At 47.2% G+C, this 23,163-nt stretch overlaps 1 protein-coding gene across 10 annotated transcripts in view; it reads left to right on the top strand.

Moving 5' to 3' along the window:
* hspg2 (heparan sulfate proteoglycan 2) overlaps nucleotides 1-23,163 on the top strand; it is a 99,953-nt gene that overhangs the window by 70,888 nt on the left and 5,902 nt on the right. For 5 of the 10 annotated variants that reach the window (XM_056591094.1, XM_056591082.1, XM_056591136.1 and 2 more), the window contains 32 exons: nucleotides 963-1,022; nucleotides 3,095-3,217; nucleotides 3,391-3,534; nucleotides 3,644-4,035; nucleotides 4,320-4,397; nucleotides 5,994-6,129; nucleotides 6,471-6,622; nucleotides 6,894-7,038; nucleotides 7,844-7,987; nucleotides 8,245-8,379; nucleotides 8,923-9,104; nucleotides 9,594-9,789; nucleotides 10,218-10,397; nucleotides 10,961-11,221; nucleotides 11,686-11,848; nucleotides 12,252-12,349; nucleotides 12,659-12,925; nucleotides 13,414-13,526; nucleotides 13,877-14,024; nucleotides 14,426-14,542; nucleotides 15,091-15,108; nucleotides 16,438-16,522; nucleotides 16,929-17,073; nucleotides 17,330-17,432; nucleotides 17,872-17,981; nucleotides 18,369-18,477; nucleotides 18,659-18,757; nucleotides 19,202-19,423; nucleotides 19,992-20,236; nucleotides 20,664-20,835; nucleotides 21,528-21,650; nucleotides 22,069-22,125. In XM_056591094.1, coding sequence (XP_056447069.1) covers nucleotides 963-1,022; nucleotides 3,095-3,217; nucleotides 3,391-3,534; nucleotides 3,644-4,035; nucleotides 4,320-4,397; nucleotides 5,994-6,129; nucleotides 6,471-6,622; nucleotides 6,894-7,038; nucleotides 7,844-7,987; nucleotides 8,245-8,379; nucleotides 8,923-9,104; nucleotides 9,594-9,789; nucleotides 10,218-10,397; nucleotides 10,961-11,221; nucleotides 11,686-11,848; nucleotides 12,252-12,349; nucleotides 12,659-12,925; nucleotides 13,414-13,526; nucleotides 13,877-14,024; nucleotides 14,426-14,542; nucleotides 15,091-15,108; nucleotides 16,438-16,522; nucleotides 16,929-17,073; nucleotides 17,330-17,432; nucleotides 17,872-17,981; nucleotides 18,369-18,477; nucleotides 18,659-18,757; nucleotides 19,202-19,423; nucleotides 19,992-20,236; nucleotides 20,664-20,835; nucleotides 21,528-21,650; nucleotides 22,069-22,125 — 4,722 coding nt within the window. The remainder of the gene's footprint in view (nucleotides 1-962; nucleotides 1,023-3,094; nucleotides 3,218-3,390; nucleotides 3,535-3,643; nucleotides 4,036-4,319; nucleotides 4,398-5,993; nucleotides 6,130-6,470; nucleotides 6,623-6,893; nucleotides 7,039-7,843; nucleotides 7,988-8,244; nucleotides 8,380-8,922; nucleotides 9,105-9,593; nucleotides 9,790-10,217; nucleotides 10,398-10,960; nucleotides 11,222-11,685; nucleotides 11,849-12,251; nucleotides 12,350-12,658; nucleotides 12,926-13,413; nucleotides 13,527-13,876; nucleotides 14,025-14,425; nucleotides 14,543-15,090; nucleotides 15,109-16,437; nucleotides 16,523-16,928; nucleotides 17,074-17,329; nucleotides 17,433-17,871; nucleotides 17,982-18,368; nucleotides 18,478-18,658; nucleotides 18,758-19,201; nucleotides 19,424-19,991; nucleotides 20,237-20,663; nucleotides 20,836-21,527; nucleotides 21,651-22,068; nucleotides 22,126-23,163) is intronic. The other 5 variants (XM_056591089.1, XM_056591149.1, XM_056591108.1 and 2 more) reach the window with 4 other exon arrangements.

Genomic DNA, 23,163 nt, shown 5'->3' with positions numbered 1-23,163 from the left:
TGAGGATAACCACAAGCTGTACAAAGAAATTCCAAAGGTATTGCCTTACTAACCTGCATGTGTAATGTGTGCTTCTACGCTTTATGCTTTGTGGCTTTATGTCTTCTGCTTGTACTGTTATACCCATGCTGCATTCTGTGTGTTTGCGTGTGTGTGCGTGTGTGTGTATGTGTATGTGTATGTGTATGTGTGTATGTATGGCTACAAATGCCTAAAGGGCATTTTAATCCATTCTATCAGCAGGTAATATGTGTGTGTTTTCATATTGAAGCTATTATCGGTCATCATCACTTGATGAGCTTTCCTTGAGTTTATTAATGTAAATTGTCAGCGTGGAAGGTAAGTGAAGTGCTACCACCAGACAGGTCATAATATGAAATCTGAAACTGGGCATTGATATGACTTATTGTTAGTTTGCTCCACTTTCGGAGTTCAGCACAACATTTTATGTAATCACAAGACCTCTTGAGGCTGAATGTTGAACCCATGAAACTACAAATACCTGGTGACCAAATCCTTATTGTTACTCTTGATAGGTGAGCTCTCTCTTTGATCGGGTGATGCCTTACTCTTAATGCGACGATCCTCTCTAGAGACCTCAAGGTCAGGAGCAGAGCGAGTAGAGCGCAAATCATTCACACAAGCATGGGGTACAGTGTATGTGTTGGTGTGTGTCGTGTTTGTGTGTGTCTCTAAGTGTATTTACATTCCCTTGTGTTGTTTTTTGTGGTCCCTATTGTTAACCTTACTTAAAAAACTCACGAAAAAAAAAAGAAAAACATCTGGCTGCTTGCAGATGCAGGGTTCAGAATTCATTTGAAACGGGGGACAGCCGGTCAGCTACTCCCCCCAACCACCCCCTAAGCAATAACCAAACTGACATGTCAGTTCACATGTTCCATCCCTACCTCCCCCTCCCTCCCTTCCCCCCCCCCTCCCTCCCTCCCCCTTCGTGTCTCCAGAGCCCTCACAGACACAGATGTTTTACACAGCCTATGAAATGTTTGAAGGACATAGACAGCGTAAGTGTGCACGGTCATGGTCTCCCCCTCCTCTCTGTCCTGGACTCCTGGTCAGGAAGAGCCTCCACCTCCTCCACCTCCCTTTTCTCCTCCACCTTCCATGCATGCATTCCACCTGCTGCAGCATAGACATTACATACTGTATGTATATACATGTGTGCAGACTGTGTATATATATATATATATATATATATATATATATATGGCGAACCTGGTAGTGCTCATGAACAGTAAATCCTAAAAGCATACACTGCATGCAGACATATATACACACACATACACGCACATACGATGGCCAGAAGGGCTTTCGATGCGGTGCATTGTGTGGTAAATCTGGTAAGAAGACATCTTTAGACTAAGTCAAGGTATAAAGATGTAGTGTATATTTCCTCTCGTCATGACTTCACACATAACACTATCTAGTTGTACATGAGCATTCCTGAGTAACGCCTGCTTGTTTTTGTTCATCACGGCCGGAAAAGGTGACCTTTATTCCTGTTTTCTACTCCTTCTGAATGTTGAGTCCATCAATAATCACAATGATCCACGAGAACCAATTAATTCATCCCAATCACCATCTGATTGGAAATATTATAAAAATAATATTACGATCATTTCTTGAGAACATTTTTCACAAAATGCAACAAATCAATTATTATGCTCGTCGGCTTAATTGTCAAATGTAACACTCAACAGTCAGGTAGAGGATATTTCCTTTTTTCCATCTGCTTTCTCATTCTTCCCTCTCAGAAACCATGCTACACTGTGGGCACCGTTCCCACCGAGGCTTCAAACATCATACTGTGCCTAACACATCTCATCCCATCCTCATTAACATGCTGACACATTGCCTGGCCCTGGCAAGCCAGCTGCTACTCCAATTGTGTGGATGAGGACTACCGGTTAGCCTATAGGACTTCGATAGGACTTAAACTATTATAGGGTGTTCAACTCCCAGCCGAAAGGTTCATGGTTCGATCCCCAGTGTCTACCTGTAGTAGGCATCTGATAGTAAGATGTCTAACCCCTTAAAGCTTCTCAATGACACTTTTGATAAAAGTCACCTCATCATTGAAATCATAATTTAGATACCTTTTCCTTATCTTATATGTACATTGGATACTTCTATTGATAAGCTCGTACTGGTTGAACTCCAGCACTTACCAATAAGTATTTATTATAAATAAGTATAACTTTATTTATTTACCCTTTTGATATAGATAAGTAAGTCTCATTGAGGTTAATCACCTTATTTGCAAGAGAGACCTGATAGGTAGAGATTGAATTTCAAAAGGTCAAGTAGAATTATAAAGCAGCTTCAGTATATCACTTACAGTCATCATTGTACTAGTTGGACCATGTCCTATTAAGTGACACTCATTAATACTTTAGTTAAGTTGAGGTAATTAGTTCATTAGACAGGAAATGTGCTCAACAAAGTAGTTTGGCCAGAGTTGGCTAGCTAGCTCGTTTTAATCCATGGTCTCTTATAGTGTAAAAACAGACAAGAAACCTTCAGAATGTGATGCAAACATCACACACCCAGCATTCAACCGGCAAAGCCAGGGAGTGAAGTTCAGCTTCAGTTTTTCCGCAAGAGTCGTCCCCTCCACACACACACCCTGCCTGCTAAATGAACCAGGGCTTTCCTCAGTGTGACGCCCCGGGATTATACAGCCTTGGATCGGACGCCTTTGCAGTGATCCCTGCTGGCCCAGACTGAGTGCCCAGTGCCATGCCCAGTTCCAGCCTGCCACCTCTTATTAGTGGTGTCTCGTCTGAGGGGGGCCCAACCCAGCAGACAGGTCCCAGTCTTCCCCTCCCTCACCCAGTCCAGCCGGCCAAGGCAATCGTCAAACAGCCACATCCGTCTTTCCATACGATCACTTGCTGCTTGCTCCAAGTCCACCCAGATTTTGCAAACAAAAAACAACCTTACAGTGCTTTTCCTTTTTATTGTCTTTTTTCCGCACACCAGCTGGGCAGTTCAATTCTGCACCGTATCTCCCTTTGTACGTGTGAGGGTGTTCCCTTTCCCCTGTGGCTGACTGTCACTTGTCTCTTCCTATCAGCCGGGGACGGGTCGCAGCCCGTGGCCACGGTCACTCCCGCAGTGCTGAGCGTCCAGTCGGGACAGCGGGCCGAGTTCCGCTGTGCCGCCAAAGGGAGTCCCACACCGGCCGTCGAGTGGATCCGTAAGTTCTGCCACCACAGAACTTACCCGAAACATGACCCCCCCCCCCCAGTCAGACTGTGCTCTAACCGACACTGAGCTACTGGCGTTGGAGGCTGCAATCGTCATGTTGTCGTGGTTGTGAAGAGGGTTTGGCGTTCATTGTTGAAGTTGTTGTTGTTGTTGTCTGGCCAGAAATCCGACCTCGATCCCAAGCCAAGGTGCACGGGGGGCTCCTATCCTTTTCGTCCGTGCAGAAGTCCGACGAGGGGGAGTACATCTGCAAGGCCCTGAACACCCACGGCGAGCACACAGTGCGCGTCACCCTCTATGTGCAAAGTACGCTACGTTTTTTTGCGTGTGTTTTTAGCGTCGCATCTAACTTCCAAGTGAATGCGCTTGTTGGGGTTATTCATGTATCAATAAATTAAACGGGTTTTCCTTCCAGAGTCCAACACGGGGGGACATATTATTGGAGGCGGTCATGGCAACACAGGTGGTCATGGCAACAACGGCGGTCATGGCAACACAGGTGGTCATGGCAACACAGGTGGTCATGGCAACAACGGCGGTCATGACAACACCGGGGGCCATGGCAACAATGGAGGTCATGACAACTCGGGCGGTCATGGCAACACGGGCGGCCATTCCCACACTGGCGGTCACGGCCAAACAGACTCTCAGGTCAACACAGGTCTAGTCAGCCAGCCCCAGGTCCAAGTGAGCCCCCCCAGCGCCGAGATCCACGAGGGCGAGACCCTGAGGCTGTACTGCCGGGCCTCCGGATCACCCGCGCCCAAGCTCACCTGGCTGAGGAACGGGGGTCAGGTCCCGCCCCAGGTGAGACCCTTCACCTCCGCCTCGGGGATAACAATCGGGCCATTCTTTTTGAGCATGGATTGAGTTAAACTAATTGAATTAAGACTAATTGATTCACATTCGGGTGTGCCCATGTCTGTCACATTGTAAAATTGCCCAGCACCACATTATGTATACACATTTGTTGCAGGTTGATTCTCCAACTGTTCCATTGTTGTGACCCTTTTTTTCCCCTTTTTTTCTTTGTTTCCTCCCCATTTACTTTTATCCCACCCTGTTGTGTTGTTATGGGGACGTTCGCTCAGGCCATTCCCTCTCACGGTTTCCATCAGTTTAAAAGCAACAGTCTCGATCTGTTACAGAGACGTATTGAAGAGCTGCAGGTCTGTCCATCTGTCCACTGTCTGTCCGTCCTGTCCGTCTTAGCTCCACCCCGTTGTCCTTTTTGTTACTGACCACCCCTCTCCATGTTGTCCACTAAACGCATGATTTAATATGTTGCCTAGTAACCGCACATGGTAATAACCAGCAAACATCTACCACCACACGTAACCCCTCCCCAGTGTGCACTAGGGTCCATTGTAAAACAACACCCAGCCCGTCCCGGGTCGGTTCCTCTGGTGTATGTTGGCATGGGGAGATCGTGTTTTTTGCACCACGCTCGCGGAATGTTGCGTTCAATGGATCCCCCTTGTGTTGTTATCATCCTCCATCGTACCATCATTCCCTGGCAGATTTTGCGGCTTAAACACACCGTCAAGTCCACTCAAACTCGCTGTGTGTGAGCCCATGAACTAAGGGACTAAGCACACAGTAGGTGCTGGAGGTATTTCAGACTTGCTTTGCCTCTGTGCCAGCCCCATTCCCGCTGCTCCCCCCCCCCCGCCCCAGTCGGCCCTGGGTCGGATGGGGTCTGCTGCACGCCGTTATGTCCTCAGCGTGGTCAGGGTAGTCGGGGGGGGGGGGGGGGGGGGGGGAGGACGTTTTTAGTTCCGACTCAGAGAGCCCCAGGGTTGTGTCGGGCCCTTTCCCACCGGGGGCGAGATTGGGCTCTGCCGTGCGGCCACGCATAAACACTCTGGGGGGGGGGGGTTGTTGAAACAACACACCGGGGAGAGGGGACAACGCCGCCTCGGGTGCTCGGATTGGTGCGACGGGGCAGACGTTAAGCTAAGCTTTGTTACGTGGAATACACTCCACCAAACCTACCCCTGGCCTACTCAGTAGTACCTCTCCGTTAGTTTCAGACCCCTTCTGGCTGTAAAAGTGGGGAAAAGTTTGTCAAGAGTTTGTCTCATTGAATAGTTTGCTTGCTTGCTCGAGTTATTGGGAATTTCTTCAAGTTATGAAGAATCATCGTGGCAATAGGTAAGAACTATGGGTTCATTGAGATTTGTGTACATCCTCCCAAAGCTGCAAAGTCATGCTTCATCCTTTGGCAACCATCCGGTGGTTGCGTCTCAGTCTGCGGCCTGTATATCCCTAACAACTATCATTTTGGCAGTGTTGAAATGGTTATTTTAATCAAATAATAATTCCCTTATAACTACTAGAATTCCGTTGCTAATTCAACTCTCCTTGTTCATCTCAGGTGGTCAAATTAACAATCTAAAATCAAAGAAGCTGTGTCATATTCAACTCGGCCTTAATTGCGTAGCCTACACACATCCATGTAAAAAGCACCGCAATCATCCTGAGAAAAAAAACATTTAGAGCCTTAGTAATCCATGTGCCGTCTTCTAAGTTAGTCCCCAGTAGTGCTTCTGTGTTGCTATACCCTAGCGATCAATGTCACAATGTCAATCATGTACGTCTGTGTTTTGTCACGACGCCGTATTTGTTTAGTTCAGGTAAGTGATTTGCTCTGTGTGTCGCATTGTCTGCAAACAGCAATAGGCCTTAAGCCCTGGAATAGAAGATATCAGTCTACAGGCTGCTGTATCCGCACCGGTCCTGACTTCTTCTCGTGCCCCCTTCAGAACCGCATGGATCGCACTGACATCGGCACGCTGCTCATTCCCAACGCCAAGGCGTCCGACTCTGGGAACTATATGTGCGTCGGAAGCAACAGCGCTGGCTCGAGCAGGGCCTCCATCCAGGTCACTGTGCTCAAGGGTAAGGCATCACAGAGCTGGCGTCCTTGTCATCCAACCGGTACACTATGAAAACAATACATTATATTATCACGCGTGATTGGGGGAGCATTCATTCAACACAGGATTGCATAGTTGTGCTGTGTTATGGCATGTATTTCATGTTTTGTATCCATTTGTGTTTGCTATTTGCAGTAATGTATATTATCTTGGTATTATGGTTCATGTTGCGTCTACTTCATGTCCTGCATTCAGGATGTTTAAATCATCTTATACTGCAGACATGAAGGTCTTTCTTTGAGTTTTGGTAGTTTTAATGAATCTCAATCTCAATCTCAAACAACACAACTGTTTTCTCCCCAGCGGACCATGTGACCGCGCCGGTCAGCATCCAGCCCTCCATAGCTGACGTGCAGGAAGGCCAGAGCCTGGTGCTCAACTGCTTGACTACTGGGAGCCCCCTACCCAGAGTCACATGGACCCGGGCCAGAGGCCGCCTGTCCGCCAACCACCAGGTCGGCCCCCTGGAGACATTTCACTCCCTTTGTACTGCTAATATCGCTTCATTGCTTTAAGAAATACGATTTTCTAAATGTTGTGGCTTTTCACCGCTTTTTTATTTGATGATCAGCAGGTGATATTTGTTTATTATATGAAATAGTTCTGGAAATATTTAAATTATAATCGTACATTTATTGTGCAATATTTCACGATAATCTCAAATAGTATTTCACAATCATTTGCATTTTAGCACATCTCATTCGATGTCCCATTCTGTGTGTGAAGGTTCTTGGCAATCAGCTGCGCATCGTGTCGGCCACTCCTGACGACTCCGGGGACTACATCTGTCGGGTGATCAGTAACCAGGGCAACCAAGAGACCCCCGTCCACCAGGCAGCGGTCTCCGTGTCTGTCACCTCGTCTTCCTCCCGTGAGTGGTTGATAAAACCAGCAACTCAGCGTCCAAAAGAATTCTAACACTAAACCCTTAAGATTGCTCACTTCTACACTAGCCCATGCCACCCCCTTTAGCGTGTGACTTATTCCCCCAGTCAATCGTAGATGACGCTAGCTCAGATCAGTAGGGGGATCAGGAGGGACATGGAGGTGACCTCATCAGAGTGGGAGGAGGCCATAGTAGGACAGTGAGAGTGTTATGAATGGCTTTTCCAGTCCTACTTTCCATGGCTTCCCAGTGTGACCTCAGTGGGCTGTAGGTTCTTGTTTTCCAAAAACGCTTTCCTGTGATCTCATCCTCATTCCATGCGTCCGGGATTTCACTAAGACTTGTGAGAGTTCTTTCACTGCTGCCAGCGTAGGCTGCTGTCTTTCTCCCTCGTAGTCCAGGAACCATGAGGTTTCTGTGAGTCATTTGTCAGTTCAGTTAGGGGAAGTGATGTTTTCAGTTTGATTTTTCTTTTGATTTATCAATCTATTTATAATTTATTGTTTTCAATTATTGGTAGCGTAACATATTCTTATTTCCAAAGCCCATCTCCCCTTTCCTCCCTCATCAGTTCTTCATAAGCATAACCCAAGCATAAAATAGCCATGCAAAAATAAATTATAAGCCATCAACATTTACAAAAAATAAAATGTTCAATATTGTAATTGTATATATATTTTTTAATACTAATCTTTTTTCTATAATGTATTATAATAAATCCTAATAGCCGTAGCGTGTATCAGGGGGTCCCCCGAGGTGTTCTGTCCCTGACCTGCGGCTCCCCCAGCAGGCCTGCAGACGCCCATCATCTCCATCGAGCCCCACAGCGCCTCGGTGCGTCTGGGCCAGGCGGCCAGCTTCAAGTGCCGGGTGTACAGCGGAGCCACGCCCGTCCGCCTCGAGTGGAAGATGTCCAACAACAGAGCCCTGCCAGGTGGGCACCACCAACACCATACTCAGATGTTTATCCTACAAGCCATTTAATTCGTTTTTTCGGTTGCTTGACTTTCCCCCAAACGGAAACTATTAAAGTCTGAACCAATTTCAAACCAAGAACAAGAACAACTATGTTTAAAAGCACCTCACATGCACACCTGTCAGTAAGAAGTTGCTGTTTTTTTTGTTAATCTTTTCGTTGAACGTCCTCTAGGGTCCTTTTATAAAAAAAAATCTGCTTCTTTTTCCCCTAAGCTAACGTCAAGGTCTCCCGGGACGGTTCTGTGATCACCATTTCCAACGCCCAGCCCAGCAACCGCGGGGCATACCACTGCGTGGCCAGCAACCTGTTTGGTATCACCCAGAGCATTGTCTCCTTCAATGTCAGAGGTCAGTCCTGTGTGCGTGTGTGTGTGTGTGTGTGTGTGTGTGTGTGTGTGTGTGTGTGTGTGTGTGTGTGTGTGTGTGTGTGTGTGTGTGTGTGTGTGTGTGTGTGTGTGTGTGTGTGTGTGTGTGTGACTCGACGATAGAGTGTATGTCTGTTTGTGTTACACACAAACAGACATAGGACAAGCAGAAATGCACAACAAAAAAAGTTATTTAGGGTTGATTGATGAATTCTACAATATTATGTTTCCCTGAGTATTGAGTATCACAGACACTCTGCTCATATCCTTGGAAAGGTTTTAGTTTCATTGAATGCGGTTGTATCCATTGATTTTGTCTTTACAAATCTGTGACCTGGTTTATGTTGGTCATGTGTGGCGCCCAGAAAGACTAGCGGACCTCATCGTCCTCAGCTAATGGGGTTCCCTTAGTACTTTGATACAACTAAAATTGTCTCTGTTCAGTCAAAGTGCTCCCACTAGTGGTCAGTCAGGGTCAACACTCCTCACGGTTCTCCCCCCCCCCCCCCCCCTCAACCTCCCCCAGAGGCCCCCGTGGGGTTGGTGACCCCTAGCGGGCCGGTGAGGGTCCGGGTCGGGGACCCCATCGTCCTGGAGTGCCAGTCGTCCGGAGAGCCCCGCCCGTCCGTCTCCTGGCACAAGCTGGACAGCAGCCGCAAGACCATGCTGAACAGCCCCGCGCCCATGGACTCCAACGTCGTGCTGGAGGTACAGGGGATCCGTCCGGTCCCATTGGGGCGTAGAGATGTGGAGGGTGTCACTGTGATGGAACAGATATCAAATAAAACCAACACGACGCACAAATATAATGAAAAGTCCCAACATATTTTTTTCATGCTTTTATCGTCCATGACACGCTGTATAAAATAAACACCATCATCAGTATTATGATCATAATTATCATTATCAGTCGTTTTTTTTAATCGTCTTTATTTGAGGGATGGGTGTACAACAATCAACAAACTGTACACAGAATGTCTGTGTATCCCTACCCTCTACCAACATCAACACATGCACACATACATGCATATCTGCATACATAGGCCTACATGCATGCACATATACATCACACACTCAGTAAATACAAAGAAATCCTAACAATAATAAAAATACTATTAATTATAGGAAAATTAATAATAATAAGACGGCAAAAAATATTGATATCATTCTAAGGCATCAGAACGTCCCTGTGTGCAGGTTCTGTCCGCCCGGCCGGAGGACGGCGGCACCTACGTGTGCACGGTGCGCAACAGCGAGGGCAGCTCGGAGACCCGGGTGAACGTGGTGGTGGAGGGCGGGGCCCGGCTGCCCAGCGCGCCCAGGGCCTCCGTCCTGGAGCCCCTCATGATCGTTGAGGAGGGCAAGACCGTCACGCTGCACTGCAAAGCACATGGTAACCACGGTGACCCAGCCACACAGCCTCCTGAACATTATCTTAACAGGTTTCCTGTTTCCCAAAACGATTAGAATTCATTCTTATGGGGTTCCCAAAAACGATACAGATGTATCTAGGCGTCCTTATTGTGTTCTTTCTCTCTCTCCATCTTTCCAAATGTGCTCTGTCATTCTTTAAGCTTTTAATATTTTTACTTTAATTTCAGTTGGGATAGTACAAAGCACTTTAACACACTGCTTCTGTTTGAAATGTGCTCTCCCTCCCTCCCTCCCTCCCGATCTCTCTCTCTCTCTCTCTCTCTCTCTCTCTCTCTCTCTCTCTCTCTCTCTCTCTCTCTCTCTCTCTCTCTCTCTCTCTCTCTCTCTCTCTCTCTCTCTCTCTCTCTCTCTCTCTCTCTCTCTCTCTCTCTCTCTCTGTCTCCCCAGGCTTCCCTACCCCCAGGATCAGCTGGTCTAAGCTGCGCTCCCCTCTCCCCTGGAGGCACAGCGTGGTGAACGGCAGCCTGGTGCTGCCCAGCGTGGGCCGTCAGGACTCTGGAGAATACATCTGCAACGCCACCAACAACCTGGGCACCAGCGAGGTCATCATCACGCTGGACGTGGAGAGTGAGTCCCACAGAGAGAGAGAGAGAGAGGGAGGGAGAGAGAGAGAGAGAGGGAGAGGGAGAGGGAGAGGGAGAGAGAGAGAGAGAGAGAGAGGGAGAGGGAGAGGGAGAGGGAGAGAGGGAGAGGGAGAGGGAGAGAGAAAACTAATGTCAAACTCATGGTCATTTAGCCTCATACTACTCTGGGATCCAGCAGTCCTCCTGTTCTCTAGCAGGACTTCTATGGGGAGACGGGCTCAGACGGCTCAGAGCCTGGGCCGGAAATCCAAAGATATTAGAGGGGTGAAGCCTTGTTTCCCCATGTCATTACGGAGCCCTGTTCATCCAGATGTGAGCCGGTGCTGTCCAACTAGCTCAGATCAGCAGATAGATAATCTAAAATCTGATTTGTTGGACTTCCCTTCATAATAAGTAAAAGACGCTTCAAACATCCTACGAATTTCTCCCGGAACGAACTCCGTTTGAATGCTACAAGGTTACGGCTCATTTCAACCAATAAGCATCCGTCTCCCCAGTGTCTCATCTCCTATCACCTCCCACCGTCTGCCGCTGTGTCCTCCCCAGCCGTGCCCTACGCCACCGCCATGCCCGACGACGTGGCCGTGCGCGTGGGGGAGGTGATCCGGCTGCAGTGCGTGGCCCACGGGACCCCCCCCCTGCAGTACACCTGGAGCAAGGAGGAGGGCAGCCTGCCCGCCCGGGCCATGGTCAGCGAGGGCGACCTGCAGATCGACCTGGCCACCCCGGATGACGCCGGCAACTACAAGTGCGCCGTGACGAACCGGATGGGCCGCAGCGAGACCCTGGCCAAGGTCACCGTGAGATGTGAGTCAACGCGGGGTCGCTGGATGGGTGGCTTGATAAAGGGTCACAACTAGTAAAACTCGCTAAAGTAAATTGCGCCAGGGTTCGGACTTTGTAACCGCTGACCAAAGTGAAAGGAGGATTCAGACCTTTCAAAACGTACGTGGTAATTCATTATTACTTAGCAATTGTAAATACTTAGCGCTTGTTTCTATGAATATCTTTACTGTACCGACAGCGATATATTGTTTCTCCTTCTTCTGAAAAATGGATTAAAAGCGTCTGCTCTATGCCCTCAATGATATTGATAATGTAATTCTAGTTTCAAATTCACTGAAGCAATGAATGACCATTTTCAAACTGTTAAAATCCACTGGAGTAAAACAAGGAATCAAGTGTCTCCTAAACGGACTCAAGTAATGAGTACAAGGTTTCAAAAAGTTCAAACTAAACTAAGGTCTCCCCCCTCCACTCTCTCTCTGCAGCCCCCCTGGGGGTCCGCATCTACCCCCAGGTGGACGTGAAGGCCCTGGGCGGGACGGTGGAGTTCACCTGCTCTGCAGCAGGGGGCGCTGAGACCATCATGGAGTGGCTGAAAGAAGGAGACGTTCTGCCTCCAAACCACCATGTCAAGGACGGTGTGCTGAGGTGAGTCACACACACACACACACACACACACACACACACACACACACACACACACACACACACACACACACACACACACACACACACACACACACACACACACACACACACACACACACACACACACACACACACACACACACACACAATTTAATTCTAATAGGGGCTATTGAATACAGTTTATGGCCAGAAGTACTACTGGCCAGGGAAAGGTTCTGGGTATAAACGCCAATATCAGCATTGCTCCTATAAGGCTTTGTTTTCTCTGTCATGATACTCTGTCATAGTAATGGTAATCAAGCGAGTTGTGATACTGTGAAGTCATCAATAAACGTATGTTTGTGTTTCATGCCTGCATGTATGTTATGATATATGTTTAAGTGTTGCTGTGTCTTTTCGGTAGGATTGAGAATCTCAAGCAAAGCGATGAAGGCGTTTACATCTGCAGAGCTAGCAGTCCATACGGCCAGGCCCAGGACTCTGCTACGCTCACCATCCAAGGTCTGATATATCAATGGACTCATACTATATATATCTATACATATATAACGAGTGTATTATAATGTATATGTCTTGCAATGGTTGTTTTCAAGAAGATATACAATCATTCTTCCTTATTTTTTGTTGTACATGCTCCATCTCTTCATTTCTCCACCAATAAGAAGTTCACGCAGCTGCATGAATCACCCACAAATACCAACTGGCTCGGACGGAGCCAATTCACTTGAAACTGATACATCCTGGAAGTGCATGTCGCTCACCTGCTGTCTCTGCCTCCACCCTGCCCCACCCTGCCTCCACCCTGCCCAGCGCTGCCCAAGGTGATGATCAACGTGCGCACCTCCATCCAGACGGTGATGGTGGGCAACGCGGTGGAGTTTGAGTGCCAGGCCATCGGCGACCCCCAGCCCACGGTGCGCTGGAGCAAGGTGGGCGGCACGCTGCCCGCCCACATCGTGGTGAAGGAGGGCATGCTGCAGATCAGCCAGGTGACGGAGGCGGACGCCGGGGAGTACCGCTGCACCGCCACCAACGACGTGGGCTCGGTGCAGTCCCAGGTGGTGCTCAAAGTCCAGTGTGAGTGTGCGCCCCGACGGGATCCGTGTTCCCGTTCACCAGTCGGCAATCGCATCATTGCGTTATTTCTGGATCGATGTGTAAAGGAGGGTGTTGTTTGATTTAGCAGCCGCTTCATGATCCGAAAGGACTAGCGGAGAGTGAGGCCGATCAGAATTAAGGGCTACAGTCGTCACTGGTGTAGAGTTATGGAGCTGTCCATTCTAATAAGTAAACATGGGAACATTGTATGTCTGGTGTGCACTGCACAACTGCATTGAAGAAAAACATTCAAGTGCACATACAAATGCATAGAAATGGTGCAGATCTGTAGATTTTTCCTACTTTTCACTTCCACTTTCATAATTGTTTTATGTATGTATAATTTGTGTATACATAACCACATGTGTTTAGCGTGTGCATGCAGATATACACAACCACAAGGAAGAACTCGTATAGTACAACAGTCCGTGTCGTCTAACGGGTGTCTCTGTACGTCTCTCTCGCAGCCCTGCCTCAGATCGCGGCGCTGCCTGAGACCAAGGAGGTGACGCTGGGCTCGGACGCCGTTCTGCCCTGTGAGGCCTCAGGGTATCCTGAGCCCAAGATAAGATGGTCCAAGGTACATGAAACGGTCCCCCATCCACGCAGATGAAGCCTTCAGAGCTGCTGTCAGGGCCAATTTTTTATTATTTGTACTAGTGATGGTATTTTATAAGAGAAAAGTCGACCACTGGAGGGTTGTGAGGTTTCAGTGTTGATGAGTAAAAGTCATTCGTCAACCAATTCGTGTTTAAGCTTTTAGGCTACAAACTGCAGCATTTGTTTTTCAAATTGTCTTTGTGCGCTCTCACTTTTTAGATACAGGAGTTCCAGTGCACCTTGGAAAACGCTCAGCTTTAAGCACTGGCCCTCTACTTTTTGTTGAGCCCACACTTTGTGCCTTTGTGTCTCTCCTCTGCTCGCCTCCAGCTGGGTGAAGAGCTCCCACCCAAGTGTTTCCAGGTGCTGAACGTACTGACGGTGCCGCGCGTCACCCAGGAGGATTCTGGGACGTACGTGTGCACCGCCGCCAACAAGCAGGGCAAGGTGGAGGCCTTCACCAGTCTGCAGGTCCACGGTGCGTCCTCCTTCTGGGTTTAACCTTCAAGCGTTGTTTGAGGTCGCTTGTGTTGTTTGCACAATAAACAAAGTTACATTGAAAACCGACTTTAGCAAATCAAACTGTACCAGAAACCCAAAACAAGCCAAGGGGATTATGGCATCTCACATACAAACAGTAAGGAAATTAAACATAGATACCGGTAATAACATTATCACAATAATAACAATATGAAAAGAAAATACAAAAATCGATATAATCTATCGATAATTTATCACTTTAATGCATAACAATTTGAGCAAGACAAATTGACAAAGCATTGCATCATTCCTATCTTTTTTCCCCATCTCACTTTCCAATGACCTGAGCGATGATTCCACCTGACTGTGTGTGCGTGTGTTTGTATGTTCTGCGTTCAGAGAGAGTGATGCCCTACTTCACTCAGGAGCCCCTGTCCTACCTCTCACTGCCCACCATCAGGAACGCCTACAAGGCCTTCAGCATCAACATCACCTTCAGACCCGACAACGTTGACGGTGAGAACGCCACCTCTAGGGCATTTCATCAAGCACTTCCTGGTTAATCATGTATCATTCCTCACTTGAACCTTGTTCCAGGTCTGTTTCCGTGGATGTCTCTTTATGTATGTAATATGTGCGTGCATGTGTGTGTTGGTCTGTGTCTGTGTCTCTGACTATGTACTGTATATGTCTTTGCGATTGTGTGTCTGTGTCTCTGACTATGTACTGTATATGTCTTAGTGATTGTGTGTCTGTGCCTGCATCCGTGTGTGTGTAAGCGTGTGTGTGTGCCTGAAGGTGTGTGTGTGTGTGTGTGTGCCTGTGGGTGTGGAAGGGTGTCTCTGTGTGTGCATGTGTATGTGTATGTGTGAATGCGTTTGTAAGTGTGCGTGTTTGTGTGGGCGTGTGTGTGTGTGCGTGCGTGTGTGTGTGTGTATGCTTGTGTATGTGTATGTGTGAATGCATTTGTGTGTGCCTGCGTGTCCATGTCTAAACATGAGTAACGTATCGTCTTCTTCCTGTTCTCCCTGACCTCTCCTCCTTCCTGCACACGGTGGGTGAAGGTGTCATATTGTACGCCGGTGAGTCTCGGTGATTTGAGCCACAGTCAGACACCAGACCGGCTGCTGGTGGCTCCATGTTGGGCTACAGCACCACTGGTTTCCCCGGCATGGCATCCCTGAAATGAAGCATAGAGCACTTTAGGGGCCTGTTGTAACGTAACACGTGGACACATGGGGAATGGCCTATGTCTCATACGGCAGGCGAGACGTTACAGTCACTATTTCTGGATTTATAATTTACCCTGACTGGTGGCCTCGGTATGAAGCATATGCCATGTTGTCATGAATCTATATTCAGTCACCGTTGTGTACGTCGTCTGTAAGCGCTTATTTATCACCCACAAGACAGCACTGCTTTTAAAGGTGATTCACCTTATAGCATATATAACTATGGCATGTTTTTTATATGTTGTTGTTTTTTTGTATGGCACAATTACTGATAATGAGTGATTCATTCAGTCTGACATAGTTGAGAAGATAAACAGAAAATATTTATTATTTGTTCATTTTTATTTTATGTGAATCATTACATACAGTCCTTTCCTTAATAATAAGCAGCAACCCTATTTAATTTTTTTATAATTTAATCAGTAAGACATCTGGCTGTTTTATCAACGACATCATGGATTGTTTCAATGCACACTCGTACAGTTGTTTTACAACAGGAAATGCTAAAAGTATATTTTTGGATCAAGCCCCATTGAAACAATCCACAGTGTCAGTGATCCGGGTTGTCTTGGTAAGCTGGCGGCATGTTAGTGCAAGCAATGACCACATGTGGATGGTGTGGCTCAGCGAGCATGATCACTGGCATGGTGCTCCTGGGAGGGGAGGGGGAATGGATGTGGACCACAGGTCTGGCTGTCACTCAGGAATGCCCAGCAGAGCATCACCTGGCTTTCCATTGGCTTCATTATAGCATGTTGCCCTTCAGTACGGTTTGCAAACCACTAGCCTTTGTGTGAGTGTGTGTGGGTGTATATGTGCGTGCGTGTCTGCGTGCGTGCGTGCGTGCGTGCGTGCTTCGTACGTGCATGCTTGTGTGTATGTGTGTGTCGAGAACAGTACAAGGTAAATACAAGTTCTTGTTAAAGATTCTAGACAAAAAAAAAAAATTGACACCGACATAATATTACCATGCTTTTGGCAACTTGGACTTGAACAAAAAAAGGCAAAAATCTTGCAATAATACAAAGTGCTGGATGATTTCCCCACTGGAAAAAATTGGACGCTAATAAAATAACCGTGAGGTATATTTTTTACCGTGTACTGTATGTAACAGATGCGTGTGGATGCGTGTGAAGATGCTTGGTCTCCATGCTCATTGTGGTACATGTGACCGTGCAGGGATGATCGTCTACAACGGCCAGAGGAAGAGCACAGGAGCAGACTTCATGTCCCTGGGTCTCGTGGGCGGACGCCTGGAGTTCAGGTCAGCTTCCTATTCCTCTTCTCTGTCTGCCTTCTGTCAAATGCAGCTCTGATTTTAAGTGTGGCTATCTTTGGCGTAGAGCAGCACGACCAAACGGATTTAGACTGCGATGTGACGGAGAGACAGACACACCAGCACTTCGCTTGGCACCCTGAGATGAACCGTTTCATTCTTTCACAGCCAGAGCCATGTCCGGCAACACGCTGACATAAAGTAACCACTGTTCTTCTGCCTAACGTGTTTTAAAGAGCGGATAAGTGAGATGATCCGTCAATGAAAACACCTGCCACTAACCACATTAATCTAATGTCATGTGGGGCCAAGAGCCACACATCTCTTCCCCCCTTCTTAAACTCAACCACAAGACTTGAGTATAAGACATATCAATATATTGGAACCCCTCAAGGTTCGATGTGGGCTCCGGCATGGCCACCATCCGCGACCCCAACCCCATCAAACTGGGAGAGTTCCACACAGTGGAGCTGCACCGCAACCTCACCCTGGGCTCCCTCCGCGTGGACGGGGGGGAGGCCATCAACGGCAGCTCCCAGGTACGGCCGCCCGTCTCTCTGCCATGGCTTCATTCAAGATTCAAGATGGTTTATTGCCAAATGCACAACAATTACAGCAGCAGTCGCTGGCAATGAAATTCTTGAGTCTCAGGCTGCTTCATTAAATAATATAAAAAAAAAAGGGTAAGAGAAACACAAAGTGGACGTTCATTCTGACGTTGTGATGTACACCCATCTGTGGTGGATACAGTGGTACGGGACCTTTGGTGTGACGTTTCTTCCTCTCTCTCCGCAGGGCAAGTTCCAGGGGCTGGATCTGAACGAGGAGCTCCATGTGGGGGGCTACCCCAACTACACCCTCATCGCTAAGACAGCGGGCATCAAGACCGGCTTTGTGGGTAAGGCATCGGTTTGTTATCTGATCCAGCATGTGACGTTAACACACAGTGCTATTTGATCTTAAAATAAGGGTTAGGGTTAGAGTTCTAACCCTAATCTTAACCCTAAATGTTTGGAAATAAAACAAATTACTATGGAAAATACTATGAAATAAGGTACTTAATAAAATAGCTAGGCTAAGCCTATAACGCCTAAAGCCTAAACCCCCTAGGATGTTCAGTACATGACTGTTTATGTTATAGTTATATTTTAGTTTTTTCTTCTTCGTGTTCAAGGGTATTTGGATAGAAATGTGCTATGAAAAATGTAATCCATTATTATGATAATTATTATGAGAGAACCAAAGAGTCAGTGGATGCCTTAGATCTCTTCTAGGATGAGCTTCAGACAGGATGATGTATCATTTGAAAAAAACACGTGGTTGTGACTTCCTCACAGGCTGTATCCGTCAGCTGATCATCCAGGACGAGGAAGTGATCTTCAAAGATCTCGACCGCAGCTCCACCGGCGTCACCAACTGTCCCACATGCAAGGACCAGCCCTGCCAGGTCAGTGAGGAGGAGTACATAACTATAACTAACTACTCTAGTGATCTGGAGAGAGGGGACCATGGATCTGCTGTTGAACTTACTAGTTTACTGACCTGCAGAGGAGAAACCTCCCAGCTTCCATTGAACTATACTACACAGTTTTGTCTGGTGGGGTGTTGAAGACGCAACCAAAGAACTAGCAGCCTCAGGATGTATAGGATTTCTGAATTATAATTAGATATGATGAGATACCAAGACATTGTCAACCGACCAATCGCCACACAGCACATAACAAAGAAGATGTCGAGACATTCTGGGCTGCTGAAATGATTGTTAGATCTGTAACAGTTTTATCAATTTGTTTAAACTGTGTTTTTGTGTCTGTGTGTCTGTATGTTGGTGCAGAATGGGGGCAATTGCGTAGTTTCAGAGGCCAGCTTGTACAAATGCGGCTGTCTGGAAGGATTTACCGGCAGCAACTGCCAGCATCACTCTGCACTGCATTGCCACATCGGTAAGTCTATGCTTTACGGTTAAAACCGTGCAACCTTGTGTTTACTCCAAACATCACCCACTGATTACAATAACAGCCCTTTACGCGCCACCGAATGGTTCCCACAAGGAGGGCCACAATCAACACATTATCAGTCTAATGTAACAGGTCTATTTACTTTTGGTATTTTCTTTATCCCCAGACGCGTGCGGTCCTGATGCCACCTGCATCAACCGTCCCAACGGCCTCGGCTACGACTGCCGCTGCCATCTGGGCAAGTCAGGAAACAAGTGCATGGGAGGTAAGAGAGGCCGCCGAGGTCTGAGGTCATCACAGGGCCCGTTCGCTTTGTGTTGACATGTCATGTGACCTGGGACTTGTATTTATTCTTTTTTTTATGTTTATTATAATTGTCAGTTTGAACTGTGACCACAACCGTTTTTTTGTCTTTCACCAGTACTAGTAATATTAGGTAAAAATAATGATATCCACCAGAAAGGTGAACATATACTCGCAATGCGTATGACTAGCATGAGTCACAACATGCTAGTCGGCCTTTATTACCAAGATAGTCTCACACCGCACACTCAGACTCCGATCTTTCACCTTTCTAAATGTTATATATGTACTCCCTCGTTCATCGACATTAACACTCAGTGACTTTTATTCATGTTTGCAATAATATTCAGGACAAAACAAATGCATCCGTAAAATATAAAATCTAAGTCGGAGATTCGCCCTGCAGGTGAGTTGGTGACCACGCCCATGTTTGATGGCGACGCGTCCTACATCGCCTACCCCCCGCTCACCAACGTCCACGACGACCTGCGGGTGGAGCTGGAGTTCAAGCCGCAGGAAGGCGACGGCCTCATGTTCTTCTGCGGAGGGAAGAAGATGAAGGTGGAGGACTTTGTGGCCGTCTCCATGGTGGACGGACACGTGGAGTTCAGATACGAGCTGGGCACAGGTAGGAAACACACACACACACACATACTCAGACACGTGCACAAACACACACACACGTACATTATGCAGAAACAAACACACACACAAACACATATGTAGGCACACACACACACAGATACACACACACACACACACGCACGCACGCACGCACGCACGCACGCACGCACGCACGCACGCACGCACGCACGCACACACACACACACACACACACACACACACACACACACACACACACACACACACACACACACACACACACACACACACACACACACACACACACACACACACACACACACACAAAAAAAAGAAAAGACCATATCACCGAAATAATTTCATGGCAATTATCCACAACATTTCAACCAGGGGGAATACTTTGGTCACAACTTGATCGAAGGACACGTTAATTATAATTTAATTTGATGAGTGATTTGATGATTTGTTTTATTATAACCAAAGTAGTAAAACACAAAAAAGAATCATTATAAACCCCAAATTATATCAAAGTCTAAAAGTCTGATTGAACCATTGATGGTGATGACGTCGTCATCTCCGTCTTGCCTCTACAGGCCAGGCCATCCTGCGCAGCCCGGAGCCGGTCTCCCTGGGCCAGTGGCACCGAGTGGTGGCCGAGCGGAACATGAGGGAGGGCCAGCTGAGGGTGGACCAGGGGCCCATGGAGAAGAAGACGTCCCCGGGCAAGGCCCAGGGCCTGAACATCCACACGCCCATGTACCTGGGAGGGGTGCGGGACGTGGGCATGCTGCCCAAGCCAGCCAACATCAGCGTACTTTTCACGGGGTGCATCGGAGAGGTGGGATATGGGACTGTTCTTTGCTGTGTTTATACAAAAGATCCATAGCTCTATTGTTTCTTACGTAAACGCATACATGATAACAACGTTGTGTTATTGTATTGACACCGCAAACAAGAGGGTTTATGTAAATCACGTCATTCTGATCAGAGATGACCCATCCATCTCACAACCTACCTGACTATTCATGTTAGCCACTTACCAGCTTACCAATCCCAGACGTAAAATTTGGATGCCGAAAGTCCAGTTGCAGGAATTAAAAGATCAATAAAAGAAGACAAATAAAAAGTAAATTAATTAAAAATATATAAATTATGAGTAGTACCAATGGCAATGCCATCATTTGATTTAAGATAACAGACAGTTGAGGTAGAAATTTCATAGACCTTATATTTTCCTTTAAAACCTGTCAACCCCTCCCAATCAGGTCTCCATCAACAACAAGAAGGTGGACCTGTCCTACAGCTTCACGGAGAGCCGCGGAGTCCGCAAGTGTGCCGAGGACAGCCCCTGTGACCGCCGGCCCTGCCTGCACGGGGGCCACTGCATGTCCAACGCCGAGTACGAGTACCAGTGCCTCTGCAAAGACGGCTTTGAAGGTGGGTCCTGGGTCACATGATCACGGTGGCCCCACTGTGAAAACAGTCCGTAGGTTGTAATCATATGAAGGTAACACTCCAGACCACACTTGATCATGTGACTCAGGACTCCTGAGTCACATGATCACAGAGAAGGTGTGGTCCTGAGTCACATGATCAAGTGTGGTCTGGAGTGTTACCTTCATATGATTACAACCTACGGACTGTTTTCACAGTGGGGCCACCGCAGGACAGACACAGCTGAAAGTCAAAATGCTTCTTATGGGGCGGCTCCTTTTATGTGCCAGGGCAGAGGGTAGGACTCAACTAGTGAAGATTAGTCTGCGGTCCGTAGCCTGGTACACAAAAGGAGCAGAGGTGTGATGAGTGTAACCTGTGTTCTTCCTACCATGACACTAGAATAGGCCAGCAGCCTCATGATGTTAGGAACAATTGATTGGCATGATGTATGTATAATGTCAGCTATCATGGCAAATTAACAAACACAGAAAACACACACAAGTATACATTTATATTTATTTTAATAAACTATTATGTTTAATTTGTTTTACGTTGCCTTTCAACCAAACAAACATTTGAACGATACCATTTTTCATCAGAACCAATAACAACACAAGGCCCTTATGAACGCCATACACAGTATGCTGTTTCCCACGTCTTTCCGGCCTGAGTCTGACCTCTGACCTCTGCAGGAGAGCACTGCGAGGTAGTGAGGGAGGTGTGCCAGAGAGACCACCAGTGCCACAGCGGCGGGAGCTGCGTGGAGGGCCAGTGTGTGTGCACGGCGGGACACTCGGGCCTGTACTGTGAGGAAGGTGAGTGACCAGGACACCAGTGGTAATGCATGCGTTAAACTGTAGAACCACCCCTAGAATAACATAGACATAGACTACGTAGACTAGAATCATGGAATGTGATGCTTGATCAAATGTAAGATCCGAAGCCTGTGTTTCTACAGGGCATTGGAAAAGGGCTGGGAAATACATCAGACGAAACCTATTGATGCTTTTTGTTCTATAAGTTGTTGTTTCAGGATACCACTTTTACCCATATTTAGATTTCCTAATAGTTTTGGATGTGGCTGTTGTTCAGAATGTCCTTAGCACAGTTCCTCTACCATCAGTTCGCTGTGTTTAGTGGGAGCTCTTTGGAGTGTGGGCCCCTGTTTTGGTTTCTCATTAAGTGCTGTCTCCCCCGTTCACTTCCATGGCTAACATATCCCCGCGCACACAGGCACGCTTTCCAGCCACACTGAGGCCCCGTGGAATTTGGAGGGTAACGGGGTGAATGGTACAGTACCTGACTATCCAATCTGCCTGAAACTACCGTGACTAACAGGGGGGCCCTTTTAAACCCTTGGGAGGGGCCCCGTGTCCCTTCCAGCCTCGAGCCGACTCGTCTGTCTACTGTCTGACACACACACACACATACAAGCACACTCACATGCATACACATACACACACACACATGATTAAGCCTACACCCACATGCACACAAACACACACTCAGAAACACACAACAAAGCATACAAATATATACGCAAACACACACAAACACACAACAAAACACTCAAACACACCCTTTTGTCTGAATGAAAGGGTATGATAACTGTTTGTTGGCTGTTTTTATGGAGGGATATTGAGCAGTCGAACGTCAGTTCGTTTTTGTTGCTCTCAGTTATTGGACTATGTGACCCTTTTCCTGTGCGCCGTATCGACTCCTCATCACAACAACATCCATTCATGTCTCTGTGCTTCTTCACAACCGCTCAACCTAAAGAACAAGTTAAAAATAAAAACAGGAAGCACTGTTTTTATTTGTTCTTGTTTTTTTGGTAAGCGGCTGTCTATGTCCATACGCTGTGCACCGGGTTCGTCATCACTAACCTCCGAATGTTATGTCAATGTTGTTTGGGCCAATATGCACAAATCAATACATGTTATGGATTATTTTGCATGGAGGCGCGGTCTCTTGGTGAGTTTGTATGGTTAGTAAGCGTGCAGCAGGTGAGTGATGAGTCTGGCAGGGAATGACATTGTAAGGGAGGAACAAGTAAGGGAGCAACAGTAAGGGAGGAACAGTATGTCACCATTCTGCTTCCATAATGTCAACTGTCTGTAGTTATAACCTGTCTGGGTTGACAGGCTAGGTTAAAGACTCTTTACTGAATTTGGTAATCCAGTAAAGTCATAGGATGTTTTATACCAAAATTGATCAATTGCCATATTACAATTAATGATGGACTGCACATTTACACATTTGATTCTACAAAAAACTGGAAACTATTCTTACACCTGGATGTTTTTTTAATGCATTCACCACTAGAGG

Source organism: Gadus chalcogrammus, chromosome 1, assembly GCF_026213295.1.
Source record: "Gadus chalcogrammus isolate NIFS_2021 chromosome 1, NIFS_Gcha_1.0, whole genome shotgun sequence".
NCBI lineage: Eukaryota > Metazoa > Chordata > Actinopteri > Gadiformes > Gadidae > Gadus > Gadus chalcogrammus.
The sequence above is the reverse complement of the archived record's forward strand: the minus strand, read 5'-3'. Positions and strand labels throughout refer to the sequence as shown.